Source organism: Gekko japonicus, unplaced genomic scaffold (genome assembly GCF_001447785.1).
Source record: "Gekko japonicus isolate JY-2015 unplaced genomic scaffold, Gekko_japonicus_V1.1 scaffold83, whole genome shotgun sequence".
In the NCBI taxonomy this organism is placed as follows: domain Eukaryota; kingdom Metazoa; phylum Chordata; class Lepidosauria; order Squamata; family Gekkonidae; genus Gekko; species Gekko japonicus.
Window position 1 is genome coordinate 123,410 of NW_015168655.1, and position 26,116 is coordinate 149,525.

General features: G+C 42.8%; 1 protein-coding gene across 1 annotated transcript in view; it reads right to left on the reverse strand.

Moving 5' to 3' along the window:
• HEATR5A (HEAT repeat containing 5A) overlaps window positions 1-26,116 on the reverse strand; it is a 91,441-nt gene that overhangs the window by 17,198 nt on the left and 48,127 nt on the right. The window contains exons 18-29 of the mRNA XM_015415208.1: window positions 25,501-25,660; window positions 24,462-24,651; window positions 23,511-23,680; window positions 20,888-20,914; window positions 17,989-18,127; window positions 16,389-16,568; window positions 8,933-9,172; window positions 8,368-8,549; window positions 4,984-5,052; window positions 4,475-4,654; window positions 2,874-3,105; window positions 456-704 (exon numbers count right to left, since the gene is read on the reverse strand). Of these exons, the coding sequence (XP_015270694.1) occupies window positions 456-704; window positions 2,874-3,105; window positions 4,475-4,654; window positions 4,984-5,052; window positions 8,368-8,549; window positions 8,933-9,172; window positions 16,389-16,568; window positions 17,989-18,127; window positions 20,888-20,914; window positions 23,511-23,680; window positions 24,462-24,651; window positions 25,501-25,660 (2,018 nt within the window). The remainder of the gene's footprint in view (window positions 1-455; window positions 705-2,873; window positions 3,106-4,474; window positions 4,655-4,983; window positions 5,053-8,367; window positions 8,550-8,932; window positions 9,173-16,388; window positions 16,569-17,988; window positions 18,128-20,887; window positions 20,915-23,510; window positions 23,681-24,461; window positions 24,652-25,500; window positions 25,661-26,116) is intronic.

The window sequence follows — 26,116 nt, forward strand, 5'->3', positions numbered from 1 at the left end:
CAACTTCAAAGTGGGTCCTGGGTTTTTCCTGGAATTACAATTTATCTATCTCCAGACTAGAGATGAGTTCCCCTGGAGGAATGGGGACCTCTGGAGCCTGGACTCTATGGTATCACATTTCTTCTTATCCTCCCTAGCCACCCCTCAACAATCCCCAGGAATTTCCCCAAGAAGAAGTTGGCAATTCTAGGAATTCCATATGCAAATAAAGTGACAGCAGTAGACTCTAAATTCCAGAACACCAGGATACAGTTTCGCTGCCATTGTGGCTTGACAGTCCTGCGCAAAGATTAAACATTTGGCTGATTCAATAATTCCATCATCATATTCTATAATAATCCCATACAATAGTGTGTGTGGTATGGTATATACTGCCATATACACAACAGCTCAGACCAAATTTACAGCACCTGGCAAAAATGACCTTTGAAATCAAGGAAAGTTCAGACACTAACCCAAGACAAGATGAAATCTGTCAGTATTCACATCCTCAGGTGATTTTACTGCAGCTCTGGATGTAGAATCTTGACACATAGTAGTTGGGGTTACAGGCCGCGAGAGATTAGTTAGACCCTCATCAGAATCACCTACAAGGAAACCTGTGCTGGTGAGCCACAATGCTGTAGCATGGAGAATCAGAGCCCAGGAGTTTTGATAGTGTGGCCTTGAATTTTCCATTGTCTCTGCAGTATAAAAAGCACCGCCTACAAGTAGAAAGCAATAAATATTTGGCATTTACCAAACAGCCTAAGAATACTAAGTACTTATTATTTATATCATGTGTGTTTGATAGTTAAATTGGATATTGGCTGTGACAAATTGGATATTGGCTGTGAGGCTTTTGCGAGCTATTTCATGGATGAAGTCTTGGCGCTCCGCCGCAACCTCCCCGCCACAGTTGAAACAGTGAGCGAACTCGAGGCCCCTTGCGCATCTTTGATTCTGGATTTGGATTGTTTTAGCCCACTCAGCCTGGAGGAAGTTGACAGATTGCTTGTATCTGCGTGCCCAACCACTTGCAGCCTTGATCCGTGCCCCTCCTGGCTCATTAAAGCAGGCCACGAGGGGTTTCGAGGTGCCCTGAGGGAGATTGTTAACAAGTCCCTTTCTGAGGGGCGGTTCCCTGGGGCACTCAAGGAAGTGATGGTCCGCCCCCTCCTGAAAAAACCATCACTGGACCCGACCGAATTGGCTAACTATTGGCCGGTGTCCAACTTGCCCTTTTTGAGCAAATTAATTGAGAGGGCGGTGGCAGTGCAGCTACAGAGCTTTCTGGATGACGCTTCCACTTTAGATCCCTTGCAGTCCGGTTTTCACCCGGGGCATGGGATGGAGACAGTGCTGGTTGCCCTTACTGACGACCTCCGGTAAGATCTGGATCGAGGTGGTATGGCAGTATTGCTGTTGTTAGATCTGTCGGCCACGTTTGATACGGTCGACCACCAGCTGCTGACCCACCGCCTTGCCGATGTGGGGATATGGGGGCTTGCCCTCCAATGGCTTGCCTCTATTCTCCAGGGTCGGGGACAAAGGGTGGCACTTGGGGAACAGCAGTCCCGAAGGCACCCGCTTGGATGCGGTGTGCCTCAGGGGGCGGTGCTTTCCCCGATGTTGTTTAACATCTACATGCACCCCATTGCCCAGATTGATTGGAGGTATGGGCTTGGGTGTCATCAATATGCAGATGACACCCAGCTCTATCTGATGGTGGGCGGCCGGTCGGACTCCAACCCAGAAGATCTAAACCGGGCACTACAAGCCATGGCTGGTTGGCTTAGACTGAGCCGGCTGAAACTAAACGCAGCGAAGACGGAGGTCCTGTGTCTGGGTGGTCGTGGAGTGGGGTTCCCTCTCCTGACCTTTGATGGGGCGCCTTTGATGCCAGCGTACATGGGGCTGCCTTTGTCGCAGATTCAGAAGCTGCAGTTAGTGCAGAATGCTGCGGCCAGGCTTCTGATGGGTCTCCCTAGATGGGACCACATCCGGCCTGTGCTGAAAGCGCTGCACTGGCTGCCAATAGCATTCTGAATCCGCTTCAAAGTGCTGGTACTTACCTTTAAAGCCCTATATGGCCAGGGTCTGATGTACCTGAGTGACTGCCTTTCCCCATACATACCCCAGAGAGCACTACGGTCGGGGACCCAACATCACCTTGTGATCCCAGGCCCCCGAGAGGCCAGGCTTGTGGCAACCAGGGCCAGAGCCTTTTCGGTGACGGCTCCTACCTGGTGGATTGAGCTCCCGGAGCAGATCAGGGCTCTGCAGGACCTCTCACAGTTCTGCAGGGCCTGCAAGATGAAGCTCTTCCACCAGGCTTTTAATTAGGAGCCGCCACTACCACCTCCACCAACTTCCATGAGGGACGGCCCAATATAAAACTTTTACAGTACCGCCATGGATCGGTGTTGCCGAAATGGGCTCTGGGTTAATATCCCCTGGGTTAATATTCTCAAGCCTCCATCTTGATTTAACAGAAGCAATAATACCACTGAGCACTTTATTAATGTTAATCTGATTGTTTTATTTTGATTTTAATATTTTATACTGGCACTTGGTGCCCTTGTTGTGAGCCGCCCTGAGCCCACTTGCGAGAGGGCAGGATAAAAATGTGAGAAATAAATAAATCTCTTAAGAGTCTGAAAAGTTACTCTTTACAAGTATTATTATTCGAAACGATGCAAAATCCAGTAATTTGTAATCTGAAAAGTATGTTCCAATTTATGAATCTGAAAAAAAGCAGCATTATATGCTGCCATGATGCTACATTTCAGTTTGAGAAAATTCTGTGCTTGTGTCCTAGAAAGTGTCTGACACTGTGTGTTTCTACCAGCTGCCTTTCTGGTGAAACTTTATAGTTCTGTTTGTTTTCTTACCTTCAGCAGGTAGCTGAGAGACATATTCTGGTGGCAAAGTTAAGAGAGCAAAATCCTGGAGGGCAGCCAGCCAGAGTTTGCTCAAATTCCCCAGATCTGCTTGGACTAGCTCTAAGAGTTCATCTGCTGAAGGTGCATGACCTCTAGAGCTGTTGTCTGTGGTGTTTATGACCAAAGGAGACCTCTTGATGTCACTTTGTTTCTTCTGTCTTTGAACTGCAGCAATGTATACCTATTAAAAGAGCAAATACACAAGAAAATCTTATTGATAGGACATTGGAGCAGAATTTGAGAAAATCAGGTAAGGTGCAAGCTATAACTCTCAACTCCACAAAAAGCATAAAGGCAGAATTTCTTCAGATCCTGGTGAGTTTCATTATTTAGATTACGTTCATATCTATATGTGCCCCAAAAGTAGTATGTAGTTTTGCCCAGACTGAGGCAGCTTGTGCCTGTAATTGAGAGGCAAAACAGGTAAAAAAGAAAGGGAGCCAATGTCAGAGAGAAGAAGGCAAGGAAACAGTCAGACCAGTGATCACTCAGAGCTGGGATGTAGCCCTCTAACCACAAACCACCACCCTCTGTAGTACAAATGATCCCTTTATGTGCTTTACTTACCTACTTGTAAAGAAGACTGTAACTCCCTGACAGTGTTCCCTCTAAGCTGAGTTAGTGTGAGCTAGCTCACAGTTTTTTAGCCTCCAGCTCACACATTTTTGTCTTAGCTCAGGAAGTATGGCTCCAGAGCAAACTAATTTATGCACCAGCCAGATTGCTCGCTCACAACTTTAATGCCAGTAGCTCACAAAGTAGAATTTTTGCTGACAAAACTCCACCGCTTAGAGGGAGCATTGCTCCCTGGGTACATAAGATATAAATACTGATATCCGATAAAACCACCACAATAACATGTTTTTATAACTTCAATTTTACACCAAATGATGGAGATCTCAATAATTATCATCCAGTCTCAAATGTTCTGTTCTTGAGCCCGTTTGCCACGTTGACGCCCACTGGCCCACTCTCGACAGAGGAGGAGTCACAGAGAAGCTCCCAGGCAAGGCTGGACAACACCAAGCTTTCTTGGATAAGGCAAACTGTTTAGATCCCTTTTCCAGTCTGAGTTTAGGCCTAGTTATGGGACTGAAACAGCCTTGGACACCCTGGTGGATTACTTGTGCCAGGAGATGGAGAGGGAGTGCAACTCTGTTGATTCTCCTGGACCTCTCAGGAGTTTTTGATATCATCAATCATAGCATCCCTCTGGACTGCCTATCTGGGATGGGATTGGGAAGTACTGTTCTGCAATGGTTCTGGTCCTACCTAGAGGGTTGGTTTCAGAAGGTAGTGCTGGGGGACTGCTGCTTACCCCCTTGGCCTTTGGCCTATGGGGTTCCACAAGGTTCCACCTTGTTCCCTATGTGCTTTAACATTTACATGAAAGCACTGGGTGAAATTATTGGGAGATTTGGGCTAGACTGTCAGCAATACGTGGATGACACTCAGCTCAATCCAGTGGATCCCAGGGAGGCTGTAGAAACTGTGAAGCAGAGCCTGGAGGCAGTTTTGGAGTGGTGTATTAAAAGTACATTAAAAAGTACCTCTGACCAAGCTTTTAAAACAGCGAGTATCTCCATAGTTGAAGTCCCTTCATTGTACAGTTGATTTTGTGCTTCTTTTCCAATCTGTATTTTGTTCAAGGACATTACAAGTAATTGATGAACCCTCTGAAGGTCATTAAGGTCACTTACTACACCACTTGCTATCCAGGCACTGCAAACCTAGTGTGAAAACAACAAAGAACAATGTTACTTTTGAAATGCTGCAAGCTGTATTTCCAGGGAAGGAAGACAGACAAAAATATTATTGGTATTTAATAACACAGCAAAAAAAGGGTGATAATGATATTAAGAACATAGAAGCATGCTTGGGCACCCAGACATCTCCCTCTCAGTAATCAGATGATTTCTAATAGTCAGCTTGAAAGTATGGTACTTCCAAATACTAATTTTATAGACAACATAAATAAATCCCTCTTTGTTCTACCAACTTTTACTCTGGGTTGCTCAAGACTCCATGGAGTTTACATGCCAAAGGATTTATAACCTGCCTGACATGCTTTTGCTGTTACATCAGGAGGCGTTTCTGGAGCAAAAGCTGGTCTTAGTGCAGCACCAACCTGAAGAGGGGGAAAAAGAGAGGCTTTTATCACTACAAAAATTTCTATCAGAATAACTAAATAATTATTCTTTAGAAACGTATAAAATCTACCAGTATCCCAGCCTTGAGAGAAGAAAGGTTAGATACCATGCATCAGCTAACAACAATTCACATTTTTGCTGCTACAAAATCACCACTAGAGAAGAATGACGGGACCAATCTGTCTCTGGGGAGAATCACTTGTCCCATTCTGTTGCCATCTTTCACCAGTAGCTGAAGACATTATTTGTTTTGTTCCCCCAGTGATTCCTCCTTACTGCCTTATGTTTTAAACTGTTGCTTTTATATTTTTGTATGTGTGTTTTAGCTTTGGTTTTAATTGTTTTAATAATGTGTTTTTGTTGGTTTAATGGTTTTTAAGCTGTGATTTTATTATGTTTTTTAAGCTCCTAACCATCTTGGTGGCCCCGATGTGGGAAGAAAGACAGGGTATACATCTTGTAAAGCAGCTGCAGAGCAACTCCAGGCCTTGATAAATCATCTACTCTAGACCCCTTTCACAGAGTTGGTGCTTGTAACCCTAATGGACAACCTCCATCTAAATGCAGACAAAGGTGATTCCTCTCTGTTGCTCTTACTAGACTTATCAGTAGAAGTCAAGACTAAGGAATGTTCTTTGGATTGGTTAAAATTATCCTTATGGCAGGAGTCAAAAGGTTGGGGATAAGGTTTCTATGGTGTAGGACTTGCCTTGCGCCATTCCACAAGGCTCAGTCTTGTCCCCCATGCTGTTCAATCTGTATGTAAAGCCCTTAGGAGAAACAGTTAGTGGTTTTGGAACAGAATATCATCAATATGCTGACAATATCCAGCTCTATATTTCTATATCCGAATTACCTAATGATGCAGTGGAAACTCTGAAATCAACATCTGACACCTAAAGTTAAATGGCTACAGGTAAACAAGGTGAAACTGAATTCTGACAAGATGGAGGTAATGTCAGTTGAGAAGGCTGACATCATGAAGGACATGATGTTCTCCACTTTTGATGGGGTCCAGCTGACTTGGTTAAAAACCTAGGGATGATATTTAATTCAGCTTTAGTGCTGGAGAAGCCAATTTCACCTAGTCTGGAAGATAGCCCCCTATCTTGATTCTGCTGACCTGGCCATAAGGGAACCATGCTGTGATTTTTGAGGCTAGACTACTATAATGAGTACATGAGTCTGCTCCTAAGACAACTCTGAAACAACAGTTGATACAGAATGCCACACTCTGGCTACAATACGGTACCAAATGGAATCTGCATATCACTCCCTTTCTGCAAACACTCCCATCAGTTACTAATCTGTTACTGGGTTCAATTCAATATGCTAGCTATCATCTACAAAGCCACATACCCACAGAACTGCCTCATACTAAGTTATGCTGCGACAGCTCTTCTGAAGGTGCCACTAGGGATGTGCACTCAGATATATCTGGTCTGAATATATACCCAAAAAATACATTCTTGGTAATTTTGGGACATATTTGGCATCCGGATCAATATTCAGGATTCTGTATTATACCAATATCCCAATCCTGAATATTTCCAGGAATATTCAGAAATATCTAGAACCAGCATTGTACAGCTCCAAACCTGGGGGCAGGGTGCTTCTGTCAGGCTTCGAGGCAACAGGAGGGAAAGGGAACACGCTCACAGACAAACAGAATTGCACATTAAGGGAGCTTGCCAGGTCAATTCTGTTGGGATTTGCTGGTTTGACATTGGTTATGTTAGCCTTGTGCTGCCACATTGGCCCTGGTTTGTGCTTGGCTCCTTTGATTTGCAACTGATTCTGTCCAGCAGGACTCCCTTCCATTGTTTCAGTTGGTTTGGCTTCAGTTCTCTGGTTTGACACTGGATGTGTTGAGCTGGCCATATTGGTCTGTGGTTCTGCTGGGATTCTCTGGTTTGACGCTGGTTTTGTTGGGCTTGTTGATTCTGTTTCCATTGAGAGGCTTTTGGCCAGGGGGTGCTTGCTCTTGTGTGTTTGTCTATTCTTTGCCCGGGAGAAAGCATGGAATTATTATCCCCTGATGGGGGCACCTTGTTCAGGGGGCCAACAGAACTGAACCCCTTTGTCCAATTCACTTGAAACTAGGGGGTTCTTTAGTGGATAGGCAGCATCAACTCTGTTTCAATTTGGTGTCATTTTCTTTAAAAACAACCACTCCAGCTCCCCCCCCCCCGAAAGATTCGCCATAGGGAAAAATGGACCCAAATAATTCTGAAAACACACACACATCTGAATACTGAACCAGTATTGGAGACCCAAGTAATCTGGAAAACCAATAATCATGACCTCTCTGAAATCCAGATCTAAAAAATACCTTTTTCTGGTACACATCCCTAGGTACCACCCTGTGAACACAAAAAATTCAGATCTAAAAAATACCTTTTTCTGGCACACATCCCTAGGTACCACCCTGTGAACACATAAAATTGGCAACTGCCTGTTCATGCACATTCCCTATGGTGGGTCCTGCATTATGGAATGATCTGCCTGAAGTTATCAGGAAGCCCCCACATTTCTATCATTTCACAAAATGTGAGAAACAGAATTGTTCAAGAGAGTTTTCCTGTACAAGGAGCAAAGTTGAAGTGTAATGGTTTGGTTCAGAAAATGACTTATTAGGGATAAAGTCATTCCTACACTTGTTGTCTTATTGCCTTAAATAGATATATTTGCATGCATTATTTGCGTTTTTACCTGTTCTACAATCCCAGCCCAAATGAAATCTCTGTCTTATTAGGCATCTTTCCAAAATACAGTAACATTTGAATATAACAGCAATCTGCTTACTGATGGACTGAAATTTTTTAGTATAATCTGCCTTGGGTCTTAATGAGGAAGGAGAACTATAAATGAAAATAAAAAAAATAATTTCTAAAATTATGTGAACTCTTACTGATTTAATTGTATGGGATCCTGTCAGGGGTTGTAGATTTCCATCCATAGAGCATATCTTTCTTGCCATACCCCCTCCTGCTGAAGCCCAAAATGCCCCCTGAAATGCTGCTTCTAGGGGATGGGGTACCCCCCAAAACAGCATGAGCAGGGAATTGGAGAGTCACCCTCCACCTTCGCACAAATCCATACAGATTTCTTTCTTTCTTTGTTAATAACACAGTTTCAGTAAACTCTGTTCCGTTTCCGTTCAGCCTGTGCAGAATACAACACTAATCACACCTTATTTTATAATAATGCTTAAATTTAAGGTGGGGGAAGGATAAAAATTGATGAAAAAATGCCCCCCCCCCTCAAGCCTTGAGAATGAAAAAGCCACTTACGTTTGCTTGATATTGCTCCAGAATTACATGACCAGGAAACTCTGGCTCTGGTACAGCTGCAAACTTTCGAACAAGAATTAGCAGCATCTGAAGGCCAGAAAGACGAAGCCGGTCACTGTGATCAGTGGCAGCCATAAAAGCCATGCGGATCAAGTCTGCTAAATGCAACACTAGAAAATCATCTGAGGATGAAACCAAAAAGAATTATATAAGAAAATATTTCTTCATATAAGTAACATATTATTATTTTTGTCTTAGTAGTACGGGCTGCTGAAAGCTTCAAGCCCATTTCTCCCCTCTTCTTTATCTTCCTCAGAAGCATGCACCTATACATACATGAGGGCTACATTAGGCTATAAACTGCTGATATAAAAATCACTGGCAACAAGCACAGGTTGTCATCATACTCAATTTCCTTTCAGCTTGCATGTTGTGTTACAGCATGTGCAAAAGTTGCTGTGTTAATACTGAAAATCCTTACCATGTATTTAATTAAGCCAGTATTTGTCAGAATGCATTTTAGTTGCACTTTGAACTGCATGATTTTCCAGTTGTTAGCACATACCTCTTGAATCCCTTTGCTTCATTTCTTGTGCCAACGCTATGTCAAAGTGAACATCGCCCGCATTCTCACATTGGCTGATTATTTTACAAACACATTCTGCGGCAAAAACTCTAGTAGACCATCGTGGATGGGGGAATGGGTGTGATTTTTCATCATTTTCCAAGGCGAATACTAAGTCGTCATCTCCTTGAGCTCCTTCTTCTTCTTGGGTGGTATCCACTGAAGCCACAGTTGTGAAATCTACATTAAAACACAAAAGGGAGACCAACTGCTTACTGAGTGGTGTAACTTGTATTTCTGATCAGGGTGGTTCCAGAGGTTAGCATAACTTAATTTGATTTCTGTCTATCAAAAGCTCAGGGTGAATAACTAAGCATCAGAGAGAAGCAGCAATGCACAGGGAGACAGGGGCAGGGTGAAAGACTGGGGAGTAGAGGACTTTCCTTCCTCTCTTTGCAAGTTTTGATTTGCCATTTAGGTTTCTTTTAAAAGCACCTAAAGCCATAAGGATTTCTGACAATACCACAGCTGACTTTGCCACCAAACTGTGTCATTTAGTTCTCACCATAACCACTTCAAATTTGATGACAACTTGTTCCTTCAGATCAAAGGTACAGCCATGGGCACATGCATGGCCCCACAGTATGCTACCATCTTTATGGCCAACTTGGAGCCACGCTTCCTAAATTCCCACCCACTCCCACCTCTCTTATACCTGTGATACACTGATGATATTTTTATTGCCTGGACACATGGTAAAGAAGCCCTGGACATATTCCATCAGGCACTCAACAACTTTCAACCCACCATCAACCTGACAATGAAACAATCTATGCAAGAAATACATTTTCTAGACTCTACGGTAAAAAAACACAATGGATACATAGACACCACCTTATACCGGAAACCTGCTGACTGACAAACATACCTACATGCCTCCAGCTACCATTCTAAACATGCCAAATGATCCATTGTATACAGTCAGGCTCCACGCTATAGCCGCATCTGCTCCAAACCGACAGACAGAGATTCTCACTTGAGGGATCTACAACAAAACGTCTTGGAACTAAAGTATCCACCTGATGAAGTCAAGAACAAATCAACAAAGCCAGAATGGTACCAAGAGGAAAACTGTTGCAAGACTGGCCCCAAAGAGACAATAACAGAAAAGCGCTAGTGATCACATACAGCTCTCAACTCAAAACAATTCAATGCATCATTTCTGACTTACAACCTCTACTGGATAATGACAGTTCACTTTCACGAATACTGGGGGGCAAACCTTTTCTTGCACACCAGACTGCCCCCCAATCTCAAACAACTCCTCACTCAAAATAATGCAACATCTAACTTGAACATGGATTCAAGGTACCAGAGCTTGCAATAAACCCAGATGACAACTTTGCTGCCACATACACCCAGACAACACAATCACTGGACCTAACAACTTCAACTAAACCATCTCAGGCTTATTCACTTGCTCATCTTCTAACACTGTATATGCCATTAAATGACAACAGTGCCCTTCGGTTCTCTACATAGGGCAAACAAATCAAATCCTATGCCAAAGGATAAATGGACCCAAATCTGACATCAAGAATCACAAAACTGAGAAATCTGTAGGAGAATATTTCAACCTCCCAGGGCACTCAATGGGGGACCTCAAAGTAGCTGTTTTATTGCAAAAGGAATTCCAGAAACAGACTGGAACGAAAGACTGCTGAATTACAAGTTATTACAACACTTAGGATAATGGAACCCCCAAGGCTTAACAGAGATATCAGCTTCTTATCTCACTAGATATGCTAAGTCACTCAGTTCTCGCTTATACTCAGAATTAAACTTTGTTGGTCTTAAAGGTACCACTGGACTCCAATTTAGTTCTTACATCTATTGTTAACTCTTTTATCATCTGTATGCCAATTTGCTGCTATGCAGAGGTCTTACCAAATTTGTTATTCCAGTCTTAGCTTATTTATTGCTCAGTTGACTTGACTCTAATTAGTCCTTCCTAGCAACTACCCCCTCTACCTATATGTAACATTTGAGGAAATATGTTCCAATGTATCTAAGAAGTGTGTGTCTACATATGCTAAGTCTATCAGTTCTTGCTTATATCCAGAATTGAACTTTGTTGCTCTTGAAGGTGCCACTCCTGTATCTGTATGCTAATTTACTGCTATTCACAGATCTTACCAACTGCTTTAATCCAATCTCAGCTATAATCACCCAGTTACTTATACATCTTGACTCTAACTAGCCCTTCCTGGCAACTAACCCCAACACCTATATGTAATGGCTGAGGACATCTTGTTTCACTGTATATGAAGAAGTGTGCATGCACACGAAAGCTTATACCTTGAATAAAACTTTGTTGGTCTTAAAGGTGCCACTGGACTCAAACTTTGTAAAGCCTAGGTGTTAGACATGAATAAAAACACATATTTTCACAGGCAAATGCTCTACATAAAATGGGGAGAGGAAAAGGAAAGCTTTACACTTGGTAGATGAAGTTACAGGAAAGAAATCTATATAATAAAGCTTTACCATCCAAGCAGTGTAGCTGAGAGGAGACACTGCCTCAGTGGTCATGGTTCAGTTCTCAGGGAACTGGTTCCAAGTGTCTGCTCCATCAAAGCTAGAGACTATTCATAATCAATTTAGTTTTACCTCACGAGAGCTGGCCTTTGATGACCTAAAATGCGGTTCTCACTCTCCTTCTCTTGCTTTAGTATTTCCCCCATGAACTTTCTACTTGGTACAGTGCTTCTCAACTGTCCAGGTGTTATGTATTGGGACTGAAACATCCCAGGACTGTTCTACCAGAGACGGGCTGAGCTTGGAGCCCAAGAACAATAGCCTACCAGGACTCTGGAAGTAACCAATAAAGTAGTGATGTTATGTAAATAGCCTATCATTGGGAGTGGGGTGTGTTTGGGTGTGGCAATGGCATGCTATTTAACAGAGCTGCGGCTCTGGGGTCTTGTCTTGCTCTTGCTGAATCACAAATAAAGTTGAGCTGATCACTAGACTCGAGCCTGCTCAGCCATGGAACCCACTATTTAACACCAGGGAAAGTGTTAACTTAGAGGTTGGTTTGTGCAGCAGGAGGGGGATGTTGCCTTAGGAAAGAAGTCCACACACAGGGTATGTTACTTTAGGAAAGAAATAAAGTCCTTTATCGTGCACCTTGGTGTTTAGTCATGCCGGCCACATGACCATGGAAACGTCTTCGGACAGCGCTGGCTCTTCGGCTTTGAAACGGAGATAAGCACCGCAACCCTAGAGTCGGACTCGACTGGCTTTCGAGCAAGGGAACCTTTACTTTACTATTGTGAAGGAACTGCACACCTGGATAGTAAAGGTAGAGAAAGGATTCTAGCTATCTGTCTAGGAAACGATGGAGATAGCACCATATTGCCCTCATGGCATTTAGAAAGAGAACTAGAAAGAGAAGGAGTTAGCTGGAAGCAAAGTCACATCTTTGATTGGGACCCAGAGAACTAATTTTGATTTTATAAAATATAACTCTTCCTCCTTGCTGTAACACAAACTTCCCCCCATCTCCCCTTCCCCTGCAAAAACAGTTTTCTATATGGCCAGTGTGGTGTATTGAGAGCTTCGAGCGAACACTCATTGTTCGAGAGGCTCCTAGCTGCTACATTTGGATTGTAGCCCTTCCTGAGCCGGCCAATCAGGGAACATCCGCATGAAGCATCTTGTGCAATTAAGGGTCCCTAAGTGCCTATGGCAACTGCTCCCGAGGCCCCGACAGCACCTGATGTGCAGAAGACAGTTTTGCAGCAGGTTCCAAACAAACCTGCGACTCAACTGTCGGAGACGAGCGGCGCTAGGGTAAGCCTTCCTGTCCCCAGGCGCAGAGACTCCCGTGGCACCAGCAGCCTTGCGGCTGGCTACACTGGACTGTAGCTTGCCAGCACCAAGCAGTGAACTGAGACGTTCTCAGCATATGCAGGCACCACCCTGCCGCCAAGCAGTGAACTGAGACGTTCTCAGCAGGACCTGCAGGACTATGTTTGCAATTGGGTGCAACCCTATCTTGGGGGGAGGGGTGTTGTGTATTGAGAGCTTCGAGCAAACACTCACTGTTTGAGAGGCTCCTAGCTCCTACATTTGGATTGGCTGCCCTTGCCAAGCCAGCCAATCAGGGAAAATCCACGTGAAGCATGCTGTGCAATTAAGGGTCCCTAAGTGACTAATTGCCTATTGGTGTGTTTGTATTTTGGGGATGTGTTTTGGGCTATGGGTTTTTGTATAAAGTTGCTGCTCATCGTGTGTGTGTTGTTGTTAAGTTCTTAATAAAGAAGCTATGCTGAAACCATGCTAGTCTTGTGAACCCACTATTTAACAACCTGTGGATGCAGGTGCACATAATAACAAATCCATATTTTATATGGCAGACATATTTGATGATACATGGTTGTTTCTCCAGAACTAACATGTCATGTGTAGATAACACACATGTGTGTATTTCTGTTTAAATACTTCTGCACACGTCTGTAGATTCTGGTCAAAACTATATAGTGGTCAAACAGGGGTTATAATGCCTGTGATGTTCTACCAATGCTTCTTGTTTCAGCAAAAAAGTTAAAATAACATGATTGAAGGAGGAAACAGTTAATTTATAGTAGAAACACTGGGAAACATTAGTCTCCTCTACAAGTAATCAGCACATGTGGGATAGGCAGGGAGATAATGGTTGCAATGGTTGGTCCATTGTTATTTTTGAAGCCCAAGCTACTGTTCATAATAGTCGTAAAAGCTGCTGGTGCAAACATCATCACAAATTCATAACTGAACAAAGATTGTCTGTGAATGGTACTAACACAAGGCTCAGGGCTGGCTCACCCGCTAGGCGAACTAGGCATTCGCCTAGAGCGCTGGGCCCTGGATGGGGCGGGTGGCAGGCTCTGGATGGGGCGCTGAAGTTTGCCTCCCCCAAAAAAGCCCGCACGCCGCCTAAGTGCGCCGCCGAAGTTCGCCTCCCCCCTGCTCTGCTGCCGAAGGAGCTGCATCCCCAGCCAGCCCCGCGTCCTCGAGCCCTGGGTGGGGCGCTGAACTGTGTCTCCCCCCATAATCCTCCATGCCCTCCGTCCGGGGTGGGGGGAAGGAAAGGGGAGGGGACGAGCCCAAAGACGATACTGGCCTGGGCACCCTCTGTCCTCCTCTCCGTCCCTCCCACTGGCTGCAAAGCCGTTAGAGCTGCCTGTACAAACTCTGTGCTTTCACCCCATCCGCAAAGCCACTTCTTACAGTGTAGCCCTGAAGCTGGAAACCAACCCCGGATTTCAGCGTGTTGCTCTTCTTCCTGCACCACCTCAACAAGCACAGCACAGGCGAGGTTGCCATCGCCGTTCTGGCTTTCCCTTGGCAATTCCTTGGTCTTCCCCCTCCCCTCGTCCCGTCCCTTCAGCTGGAGAAAGTAACCCTCAGATTTGCAGGAGAAAGCCAAAGACAGGTTTTCGTGTTGTTGTTTTTTTAAAGACCTCCAAGAGTTTCATACAATCCGTTGTACAGTGGTCGCCAGCCACTAGTCTCTGAGGTGCAGGCAGAGGGCGCCTTTCGCCATGCCCGGGCGCTGCCGCTGCTCCGGTCCATGTCCTGAAGAGGCTCCCAGGCCCCTGCCGCTGCCGCCACCCCTTCTGCCAGGCACCCAGGCACCCTCCCAACCTGAGAGACCCTGAGCAAACTTTGGGGCGCCACTGACAGCCGGGCGAGTGGAGGGGGTGGGAGGCGGGCTCGGGGGCCAGTTCCTGCCTCTCAGTGGCCGGGGCTTTGTGGAAGCCCCACAGTGGCGCCCACCCACCACCCCGCCGCAGCCCTCTCTGCACAATGCACTGGCCGGGAGTCCTCTTGCTGGGCTGCTGGCTGGGGCTGCAATGCTGCTGCTGCAGGGAGCTCGCCAGCCAGCCAGCCACCACCTCCGCCGCCTATGAGTCCGGGCAGAGCTACCACGAGAAGGACCCTGAGCTGGGGAGGCAAAGGTAAGTGAGCGCCCCGGCTGGTCTCCAGGCCACACCGGGAGGTTGGCATCCACAAGGGGGGACCACAAGGCAGCCTTGCCTAGGGTGCAGAAACACCTCGAGCCGGCCCTGACAAGGCTGGATCTTAACATTTCCGTAGACAAAAACGCTTCTACTTCACAGAGTGTGACTTCCCATTCCCCCTCTTGCAGGCAGGAACCCAGAAAGCCAGCTGAAATCCTGTTCTTGAGAGAGGAGGCATGAGAAGTGAATGCAGACACCTTGAAAAACTGGAATTCATTTACCCCTGGGAGCTGGTGTTCTAAAATGTGGTTAAAACCTAGTTTAGAGTCCTAGTTTATGGGACAGAAACAAACAATGACCATGGACTCACCTGGGGTTGTTTAGAGGCTACAGGGTGAGGAGCTGGGCCAGGAAAGGACTGCTCCACTCTCCAGCTACGTCACTGGCTGGGGGCCTCATCACAGCTGCAAGGAGCCTTCTGGAAGCGGCCCAACAGCATTCCTAGCTAGTTAGCCAATTGCCAGCAGCCTGGGATAGCCAAGGTGGGGCTGGAGCAGATCTGAAGAATGGAATCTTCCTTCTGGTCCTCTCCTCCCCTTTATCAGGCCACACTGCCCTGGTCCACCACTCAGTCAGCTTCAGTCATCCCCCCCCTTTGGTTGTATGCTGCTTTGTGCAGTGGTTACCTTGTTGCACTATTTCTTGTCACAGCTTTAGGGTGGTTTCAGGCATTGGGCAGGATCCATTTGGGGGTAGACTGCACCTGTGCCTACCTCCCCCAGGTGGGGACCCCCTTAAGCAGCACTGGAAGTTAAACCCTGCAGTGGCACACCCAACTTGGGGGCTGTTGCCTAACTCTACTCCCAAGTGACAAGGGAACCACACAGAGGCTTGCACTCATGTGGACCGATTTACTTGCCATTCCAGGTTTACCCCCAGCACGTGTGCACCATCGGTCGACCAGCAGGTTGCCCAATGCCTGGATCCATGGTGCATACTGTGCCAATGCTCCATCAGCTGTAATCAATAAAGCTGTGGCCTGTTTTTACTCGCCTCAGTCTCTGTTTGCATTTGTGTCCCCTTTCCCATCCAAATTTCAGTTTTCCAAGGCACCTGCACATTGCGCCTCGGCGTTTAGTCATGCTGGGCACATGACCATGGAAACATCTTTGGACAATGCTGGCTCTTCGGCTTGGAAACGGAGATGAGCACCGCCCCCTAGAGTCAGATTCGACTAGCTTTCAAGCAAGGGAAACCTTTACCTTAAGGCACCTGCACATTGTGATATCACTGCAAACTAGAGCTTGATTAAACAGGAAAGTGTTCAATGAAGTTCTGTATGATAGAGAAGAAAAGCAGGACTAGGAGAAAGGGGACTGTGTTTGAAAGATATATTGAAAGATATATACTACATCTCTTGTTTCCAGGAAGAAGATATTAACTCTTACCAGTAGAGGCAGCTAGAACATCTTTGCACAGCTTCAACCAGAAAGAGAGTTTTTCAACAGCCATGGTTGTGAGCATATGGATCAAAGTTCCTCTGATATCTTGGCACAGTTTGGGATCCAGTTCTTTGTCCAGTAAAATCAGCAATGCTCCTTCAAGTCCTACTTCTCTGATGTTAATGTCTGTTACAAAGAGAGAAAGAGACGTCTGTCCAAGCTTAGAAGAATGGGAAAACAAATTTGCTGATTATGCAGTAATGGCAAAATTAACAACTTATTTGAGCAGCAGATCCATCTTGAAATTTGAGGAGAGATGGGAGTGTCTACTATGCAGGCAGGAGATAAATTTAGAATGAGAAACAGTTTAGAAATGGTCTGTAAATACATTGTAAGGCATATACATGCAGTATAACGCAGAAAAAGGAGAACAAGTTTTGAATATAAATGTATTAAGAAGTGGATTTTGAACAAAATATTGTTTATTTCTTATTTTTATTGTGAGATAGTAAATAGATTTTCCTTCAACTTTGGTATATTAAAAGTTATAGCTAGTATGAGTAATGATGAAATATGTAATAAAGAATATGTATTAATGATGAAATTATTGTACAAAATGTCTTTAAAATTCTAATGTAGGGGATGTCGGTGAGAAGTATTCCTTATTTCTTTGTTTAATATATCCATAAACAAACAAATAAAATGTCCATCTGAAACTTGAAAATCTTTTCCATGGAACTTGCCCACTGGATATTACAGAAGCAGAAGGCATTACTTTCTCTGCTTTTGTCAATATATGCTAGCAAAGGCACAGAAAGTCGCTTTGTGATTTGCTGGATTCACGTGAGAAATTCTAGTGGACAAAAGGGCTAATGTAAGTGTTGTAAGGATTCTCATAGTGAGTAATCATAATACTTACATCCTACTTTTCCTTTTAGAAAGCTCAGAGAGGCTTCCAGGTAGTCTGACCATGGTTTCAATATTGGTGCTCCCAGACTATCACTCAGTCCAGTCTAGACTAGCGTAACTTGAAAGCCAACTGAACATAGATGGCTTTCTATTCATACCAGATGTTGGAAAGTGATGTCCTAACAAAGATTCTTCAACAATAACTGTACTCCTCATTCCAAAGCTTATCTTATTCTGCGCACCATATTTGTCCCATTTCAGACTGCAGTTAATGTGCTCTCCCATAAAATATATCTCTCGACACATTCAAAGTTTAGTGCTGTGAGGGAGAAGACCAGGCTAGAACCTTTTCCTTGGTAGTTTTGTATGCAGAGGGAAGGGATTTGTGGTGTGGTTCAGCATTCAAGCATTAAATTTTCCATCTGCACTCTGAAGTCATACCATCTAGGAACAGTTCTACTGCATTATGTTTATCTAAACTGGGCCTTAAACATTCTTGCATGAGACTTTTAGAAACACGACTGACTTGTGGAAAACTCCCGTATTTTCAAATTGTAATATATAAAATGTACAGTACGTAAGTGCCTAAAGGATTTTATCTGATAAGTTTAAAACTTGCACAACATGCAAAGTGTAATCTAAAAGGAGAAGGAAAATGAGATAATTTTTCTACATTGGTCAAGCTCTGTAGTTTTACCTGGATTAAAGTCTTCTCTGTTGTCTTTAGCAAGGGAAACAGCATGCTCAGATACTTCGGCTGCCTCTCTCTGCACAAGCTGCCGCAAACAAGCTAGGACTGCTCGCCTCAACAACAGATATGAACTAGAGAGATTCACCTGAAATAGACAAAAGAGATGAGCCTTTGTAGATATTTTCTGTGAAATGCAGAAATTGGATGCTTCCTGAGCAATTTTGTTTTTGAGACAAAATGGGAAGTCAGATGTTAGAAAACAAAAAGCCGAAAGTCGGGAAGAAAAATTCCAACATTAGTGATTTGTGAGCCCTCCCCAAAACCCCTCAAAACACAGAACTGTTGACTGAAATTCCACTGTCAATAAAAAATGTTAACTGTGGAGACAGTGGGTTTATCCACAGAGGTTGTTTTTGTCAGTTCTGGCCCCAAACTGCTGTGGTCCATCCTGTCATTTCCACATGCATTATTGTGCCTTTAGTTTTCACCTAAGGTTTTTTGTTTTGTTTTCCTTTTTTTTTCCCTAAAGTTTTTTTTTTTTTTTTTTTTTTTCCACCCCCCCCCCCCCCGGTTCTTTTGAGACCCCTTTTACCCCAGTCTTTTTCTGGAAGCTGATTCTGAGTCGCCTTTTTCCTTGTGCATAATGTTTCTGTCAGTTTTCTTTGTCTCACCCACTTGTACCCACCTCCAGCCTACTGTTAAATGATGGGACTGTGCAGACAAATGGTTTCTTTTTCCTTTTCTAAAAAAAATGGCACTAAAATATTGATATATTGCTAGAACATTGTAACAGTAGGCTTAGCAATTCTCTGAATTCCCAAATTTCATTAAGAAAGAAAGGTAAGTCTCAAGCTCCTACCTTCACAGAGGTATAGGGAAAAAGGCATATCTCCTAGGGAAGAAGCCAGAGACTAACTTTAAAAAAATGAAAGCTAGGAATTCAGAGAACCTGCTAAGCCTAGTCTTAAAGTGCTGTAGCGCTATAGCAATATATTAGTGCTATCTTTTTTTTTAAAAGGAGGGGTGTTGTGATGCCACTGATGACGATGGCACCCTCCCTTGAAAATCCTCACTATTTAATTGATTGTAAGCCGAGCATGCGGAAAAACCCAATTAACCCTTGTACAATAAAGTCTGATGATGGGATCCAGAAACTATGACAGCAATTTAACTCAGGGAGCAGATCTTTCCTGTTTCCTGCTACAGGCCCCTGAATAGTATATTAGAGGTAGTGATATTCAGTGCTATAAAACTCACTGGGTGTACTTGGACAAGTTGTTTTCTCTGTCTGACCTATCTTACAGGGTTATCATAAGGATAAAATGGAGGAAGAGAGACCACTACACTGTCCTGAACTTCTTGAAGGAAGGTCAGGATAGGAATGTGCTAAATAAATAAAAGGTGTGAGACACAATAAGAGGGATTGCAGCTGTAGGGATTCATTCACAGGCTCCAAGGATCTCCCCTTGCCACTCTCTCAAGGAAAGACTGGACCCAACCCTCTTCTCTGTTGCAACTGATTATTATGTATTATCAAATTGCAATTCTAAAGAACTCTGTTCATATCACAAGTATATATGAATTTAGATAAAACTTTAAAAATATTATAATGTAGATACAGGCAGGAAAAGATTATCTCAAGGAATACAATAAAGAAAGAAGACACCGTTGTGAAGATTAAGGTTTGTATGAAATAACAAACAAGACAGTAAAAAATAACTAGGTTATGTATAAGAGCTCAAAGGATTGTCAAAGTTATATGATATGTCCACTATTTAAAAGTTTGCCGTTCTCTTGAACTGTCTCCAAAATACTGCTGTGGGAACACTACACTGAGAATTTTGTCTTCTTAACTGAACACATGACAAAAATAAATTGGCATATTTAACCTGTATTAATATAATGGATTCTTTTTTCTAAATTTAAGATTAGTTTCAACAGAATCCACAGATATAACTAAGCCAGCATTTCACAAAACTGGCAGTACTAAAGCTGAAATCCAAGCTCTAAAAATTCTGATAGAGGAAACTATTACATGAACACAGAATTAGGTATACAGAAAGTAAACAAGTTCGTCTTTACCATTTATGGCCTTGCACCCATTAAATGTTCAATATTAAAACCTGAGAAATGGACAGAGCTGAGTGCTTGTCGCAGAGAAGCCACGTTGGGGGGTCATGCACCTCATTTCTCAATCAAAAGGCATTAGAATGAGTGAAAAAGGAGACAACATCGACACAAAGAATAAATGCTATGGAATCACAGTTAATCAAAACAAGTCTGTGTCTATATTTTTGTATGGTCTTGCATGCAGACTAATTTCCAAGGTCACAATGCATACAAAAATATGCCCTGAAAATCTTTAAGAAGTCAAGTACATTACTATATCTCTAAGATGCTTGCTACGAGGAATTCAAATACACAAATGGATACTTTACTCAAGCTGACACCCATTGTCTTGAGATTTAGGCATGCATAAAAAATTGAAGTTTGCCATTTTTGCACAAAAAAGCCAGAGCACACAAAATGAACTGCAAGACAAAGCAAAATGCAAATTTCTGATCACTTTCATTCTCCCATAGTTTAAAAGGACAAGGAAAATGGCAAAAACAGACACAGAAAATGCAAGCGATACAAATAACACACACATTCACCCCATAATTTTTGCTCATTTGGCACTGAAAATATTAAAAAGTCAAACTAATGAAAAAATAAAATGTACAAAACAAGGTAAGAATGCCAGTAACAAGGATGTTAAAGAGAGAATTGGTTAGGCTAAAATAAAAGGTCACTCAACATGCTAAAAGTGTTTTTATTGAAATTAATGGTTAAACACAACACGGGGGGGGGGGTAAAGAAACTGCACTGAAAGTTGCTGAAGTTTTAACAATGCACAGAGACCTACCAACACAGAATTTTCCAACAAGATCTCCTGCACAAAAACAAATGATAATCCAGTCATGACAAACTCCAGGTATCAATGCCATAGTGATCCTGATACCATCTATACAGAGTAAATTCACTGTTATGGTTGTATCTCAGACATACCACAAGACAAACACTTGATTGCATTTTCATCACCTAAGTCCTTAAAATTAAAAACCATTCCTTACAGTAATACCTGCTCAAAACTATTATGCCAGTAATAAAAAATCAAATCAGAAATTACTAATAATTTTATATCAAAGTATGTGCTGCTTTTATAGAAAAAAGCAGACCAAAATCTCTATAGCAAGGTTCCTAATGGCCCATGCACAAGTGCTAAGGGTGGTCAATTCTGGCGATATTTATTAAGAACAATTAAAAACTACATCTGCAATGATGCAGTTAGGTACTTTTAAACTCTGGACTTAATTGTCTTATGCACCTTTCCAGATGTAAATGATGGGACATCAAAAGCAAAGCTATGGCCTCCTTTGGGAGCCTGTGGGCCATGGGCATAGATCTCTGCCCTAAAATCTTACCCTGATCATACCAGTGCACATCCATAAATCAAACACAAAATTCGTAGCATTCATTATTGGATGCTACATTCCCCTTCATGACCTAATTGTTGCTTGCCAGAACTAACCTGTAGTTACTATACAGCTCTAGCAGCCAGATCCTCAAAGAAGGATCATTCCAGAAGAATTCACAGAAGGACAAATCTGCATATACTGACCACATATACAAAGTATATTCTGACACATGAAGAAAGCACTCACTGTATTTTTCCTATAGTTCTGATTCTGTCTCCGTATCTATTCACGGCCTAGTAATGTTATGCACTCACTCGGGAATGTGGTCTATGTCACCATACGGCAACAATAACTTCCTGTTGTCTACACAGGACAAACAGTTTTGTTTGTATGCTAAGAAAACCGCTTTAAAGGATACAAAACTGACATAAGATGGCCTTAGACACTGATTTCTTTGAAATCAGAGAGAGAATATTTCAGTCTTCCTGAATAGCCTGCTACAAAGCTGAAATTCACCATACTTCACCAACAATACCTTCAAAAAGACCCCAAAGTGCAACTGCTGAACTAGAATTTATCCATAAATTTGATTCTATTAGGTTGGGTAATAATTAGGGCTGCTTCACAGAGGTTTTACACTGGTCTGGCATTCGAACGGAAGTGGGTTTTTTTGGGTTTTTATTAAGCATTCACATGGTATCATCTCCCAATCAACTATGATCCACATTTCCCCCTGTTTTGCTCTGATCCCTTCCAAATGTTGATTGGTACAATCTTTGGGGAAATATCATAGTCAAAGCATGTTTGCACACTGTGTGGCTGGGAAGTTGCACATTTTTACAGGTCCCATTCACATCAACACCATTTCCCTTACCTTAGCTCTCATGATAGCCTTGTAGTATTAGGCTATAGAGATATGTTGATTACTAGTTTTAAGCTACAGTGATATACCAGTTACATTTGGTAACTGGAATATTACTATAGCTTAAAAACACTAACTGGCATAGCACAGTAACTTAACACTTGCAACAATATGTCAGTGACTGATTAAAAAAAAAAAGCCTGAAAGGGTTCTCCGATGGTGGTGGTGGTGGAACAGTGGTCACATGGTGGGTGAGGAAAGCAAAGTATGGGGCAAAGAACCATATGGAACTGTGGTGCCTCTGTGTGGAAGCAGAAAGGGACCATGGGGCTGTTCTCCCTGTTCAAGTAGGAAATTAGCATAGCAAAGCTAGAACTATTAGATTATCACCAATTACTATGGAAGAGAATAGTTATTATGCTTATCTTGAATATATCTGAACATAAAAGCAGAAGTGTAACAGATTAGAACTTCCCTGCCACGGCCTTTTGGTCCCCACTCATTACAATTTTTGTTCCTTGTATTTATGTATATATAGGTGTGTGAAAGCAAACATCTATCAGTTTCAAACATCTGGTGATGCAGATTACAGTACAAGGGTCCTAACATTTTTGAGCCTGTAGGCATATTTGGAATTTTGGGAGGGGTCGGTAGCCCCACCCCAAAAACGGCTCTCCAGGAGGTGCAGCCAAATCCCAAATAACTACTGACGTAGACAAAACCAAACGAAATATGTCCCCCTTCACATCTCCTGGGAAGAAGGAAAGTCTGAAGGGGGAATGGAACTACACACTGACTAAGGAAACCTCAGGTACTTACTAGTCCTTCTGATATTCCAGTGGAAAACCCTTTTGCTTCAGTGAGGGCAGCCAGTAACAAGCCCTGCCTTACAATGGCCCCACCCACTTCTTGAAAAGCTCGGCAGGGGCTAAAGGAAGTACTGGTGGGCACCATAGCCCTGGGAACCCTGCTGTAGTACATGAAAGCTTACACAAAGCAGCAGGTCTTTCAAAGTGCCACAAGACTCCTAATTCATTTTATATAACTGAAAACTACTTATTTACCCACTTTGTTTTACTAAATCTGTGTGCAGAACAGCTGTTTTTCCATAAAGCAGACCCACTACTTAGAGCAGCAGTTTAACTCTGCCAGCTCCAAAGTCACAAAACAAAGCAGACTGGAGAAGGCATTAAAAACATTGTACTTACACATAAGCACTTTACGAGGCTAGATAAGTTTACATGACGTGGAGCAAACATATGAAGTTGCTGAAGGCATGAGATGGCGTGAGCTTGCACAAGATAATCAGGATTGTCTTGCATCACTGCACAGCCCAGGAGACAGGATGCCCTTAATGCTGATACTGTAGTGCTGCCGCCTACAGATAAGACAAACAAGAGAACAGACCTCCATCATCTTCATCATTAATCCAATAGTGTCATCAAAAAACAGAGTATTGCAAAGAACATGGTTAAGAAACTACCTTTAAAATTGCCGTTTTTATAAAAAAAAGTAATTTATTTAAGTAGTGCACTACTGATGGGAAATTTATAGGATAATTACTGTATCTCAAAAGGGTTTCCCTTGTTCAATAGGCAGCAGCCCCCCCCCCCACTTGTAAAGAGCCAGTTTACATTCCCACTGGTTCAGGGTTATTTCCCTTGCTGATTAGAATATGCATATATATGTACATCCATGCGCAAGGGACAATGCAGATTCTGGGGATAAAAAGGAAGCCTAGCTTTGCCCGAAGTAATCCTTCTTGCATTCACAGTAGTATTCCTTGCATCTATGCAGGAAAGTGGTTTCAACTACCAGGGAAATAAGTTTGCTAAGAGCTCAAGACACAGAGAGGTTCTCTTGCCAATGAAGAATGGAGCACTTGATTAATCTGCCATGCTCACAAAAGGGACCTCTCCGGTCACCATCCATTCTTCTGGCAAATGAATTCTGGAGGGTGACAGGCAATGTACAAAATGATCTTATAGATTTTGGTACCTCCATAATCTGGACATTTTAAAGATGATTCCTCACATTGTTCCCAAAAGTGTTCCTAAATGAATAGTTGTGCCACTGTTTCACTAAACAAACAACTCCCAACTTCATGATTAATAATGCAAGACTCCATCATCATCGCCATGCCACAAACATATGCATACCTTGCAACTCAGGACCCAATGTGGTGATAAGTGCATTTAAACAGCGACCAAGGCTTTGATGGACTTCAGCATAAGCAGGAGGCACAGTCAACAACAACATGAGAACAAGAGAGAGGGTAGGTTCTACATGCATGTGATACAGAGGGCCAGCAGAATCAATGACCAGTGACAAGGAATGCAGTGCCCAGGTCTGTAAAATACCAAAAATGGAGTGCTGTCACACATGTGCACACATAGACAAGCATAAATTATAGAATTTGCACACTGTGATAAAAATTGAGTGCACTTTAGTAAGAAGGTGATAAATAGTACACTACTGATGTTGTACAATAAGGTAACAAGGAATTACACAATTTTAAAGATGACGGCTCCAAAGAAATATCTAATTTTTCTTCTTGGCTGAGGTCAGCAAAAGGCTGAGAAGGTGAGAAAGGCTACTTCTGGCATGTATGTGTACGTACATACTCTTATCTTCCTTGCCTCTCTCAGTGGGCAGGAACAGCTTATCTATCATAATCTGAAAGGAAGAACAGAAAGGGAGGCAGCCAGGGAAAGGGGTATGACACCCACCCATACACATGTAAGCTGTCCCCCATGCTAACCCAAGAGCCACAGAAAGGGAGAAGGAGAACTAAATTCCAGAATGTAGAGGTGGATGTAATGGAATACTTATTTTGTTCACTGAATATTACAGTATAGGTAATGACAAAAAATTATAAGTTGAGAGACTGGCTTGTATCCAGCGATGCACAAGCGGAAACGTAAACAAACTTAGAGCAGTTCCACTTGAGCAAGATCTTGTGTATATTTCTTCTCTGTATATTATAGCACCCAGAAATTAATTGCACAAGATCTTCCACCAGTAGAAATGCAAGTGGGGACACAATAAGCCTGACATGCAGCTACCATGGTCTTTTTCTTGCATTTCCACTAGCACAAAAGCTCAAGTGTAAATGGAAATTCTGCACTGGAACCAACCCATTATCTTCAATTGTTTAATGAACATTTTGGAAAAGAAGTGCATGCTGAAACAAAATACCTGTACTTCAGGTGAAGTGCTGTCCTGAGATAGTGTGTAAAGTATTCCAACACAGGCATTCAAGTGCTGAGTAGAGTTTATGCCTCCTAGATATCTATAGAGAGATCCCAGAGCCAAAGAATGTCCTGCTCTTGATATAACATCCCTAGCAGATTTTAGCCTATGAATTGTAAGGGGAAAAAATACATTTAAAAAGGATTAGAACAGACCCCTGTGTCTTCTTCTCTGTGAGGCAGATTTTCCCATCAAAACACTGTTCCCCACTCTGACTGAGCAGCCTCTTAGTAGCGTATTTGAATTATAGAATTATAACTTTCTGTAGGTCCCACCCTGTGATAGAGAAGGTATTTCGCTTTCGCCCAGGTCAGATATTTTTTGTAACTCAGCAGGAGGCCTCCTATAAATCCATTTTCGAAATGGCACTTGACACAAAGTAAAGTTAAAACAGAAAGGTTGATTTTATTGAACAAGCACAGGTGATTTAGGAATAAAGCAGGGGATGAGAAGTTGAGGTAAATTTGGTTGTTTATACAAATTATACTATTTTTAGCAGGCAACAGAGTATAGTTGAAGCTTACATTCTTAGAGATTCAGTTCTTTTTTATATAATATATTT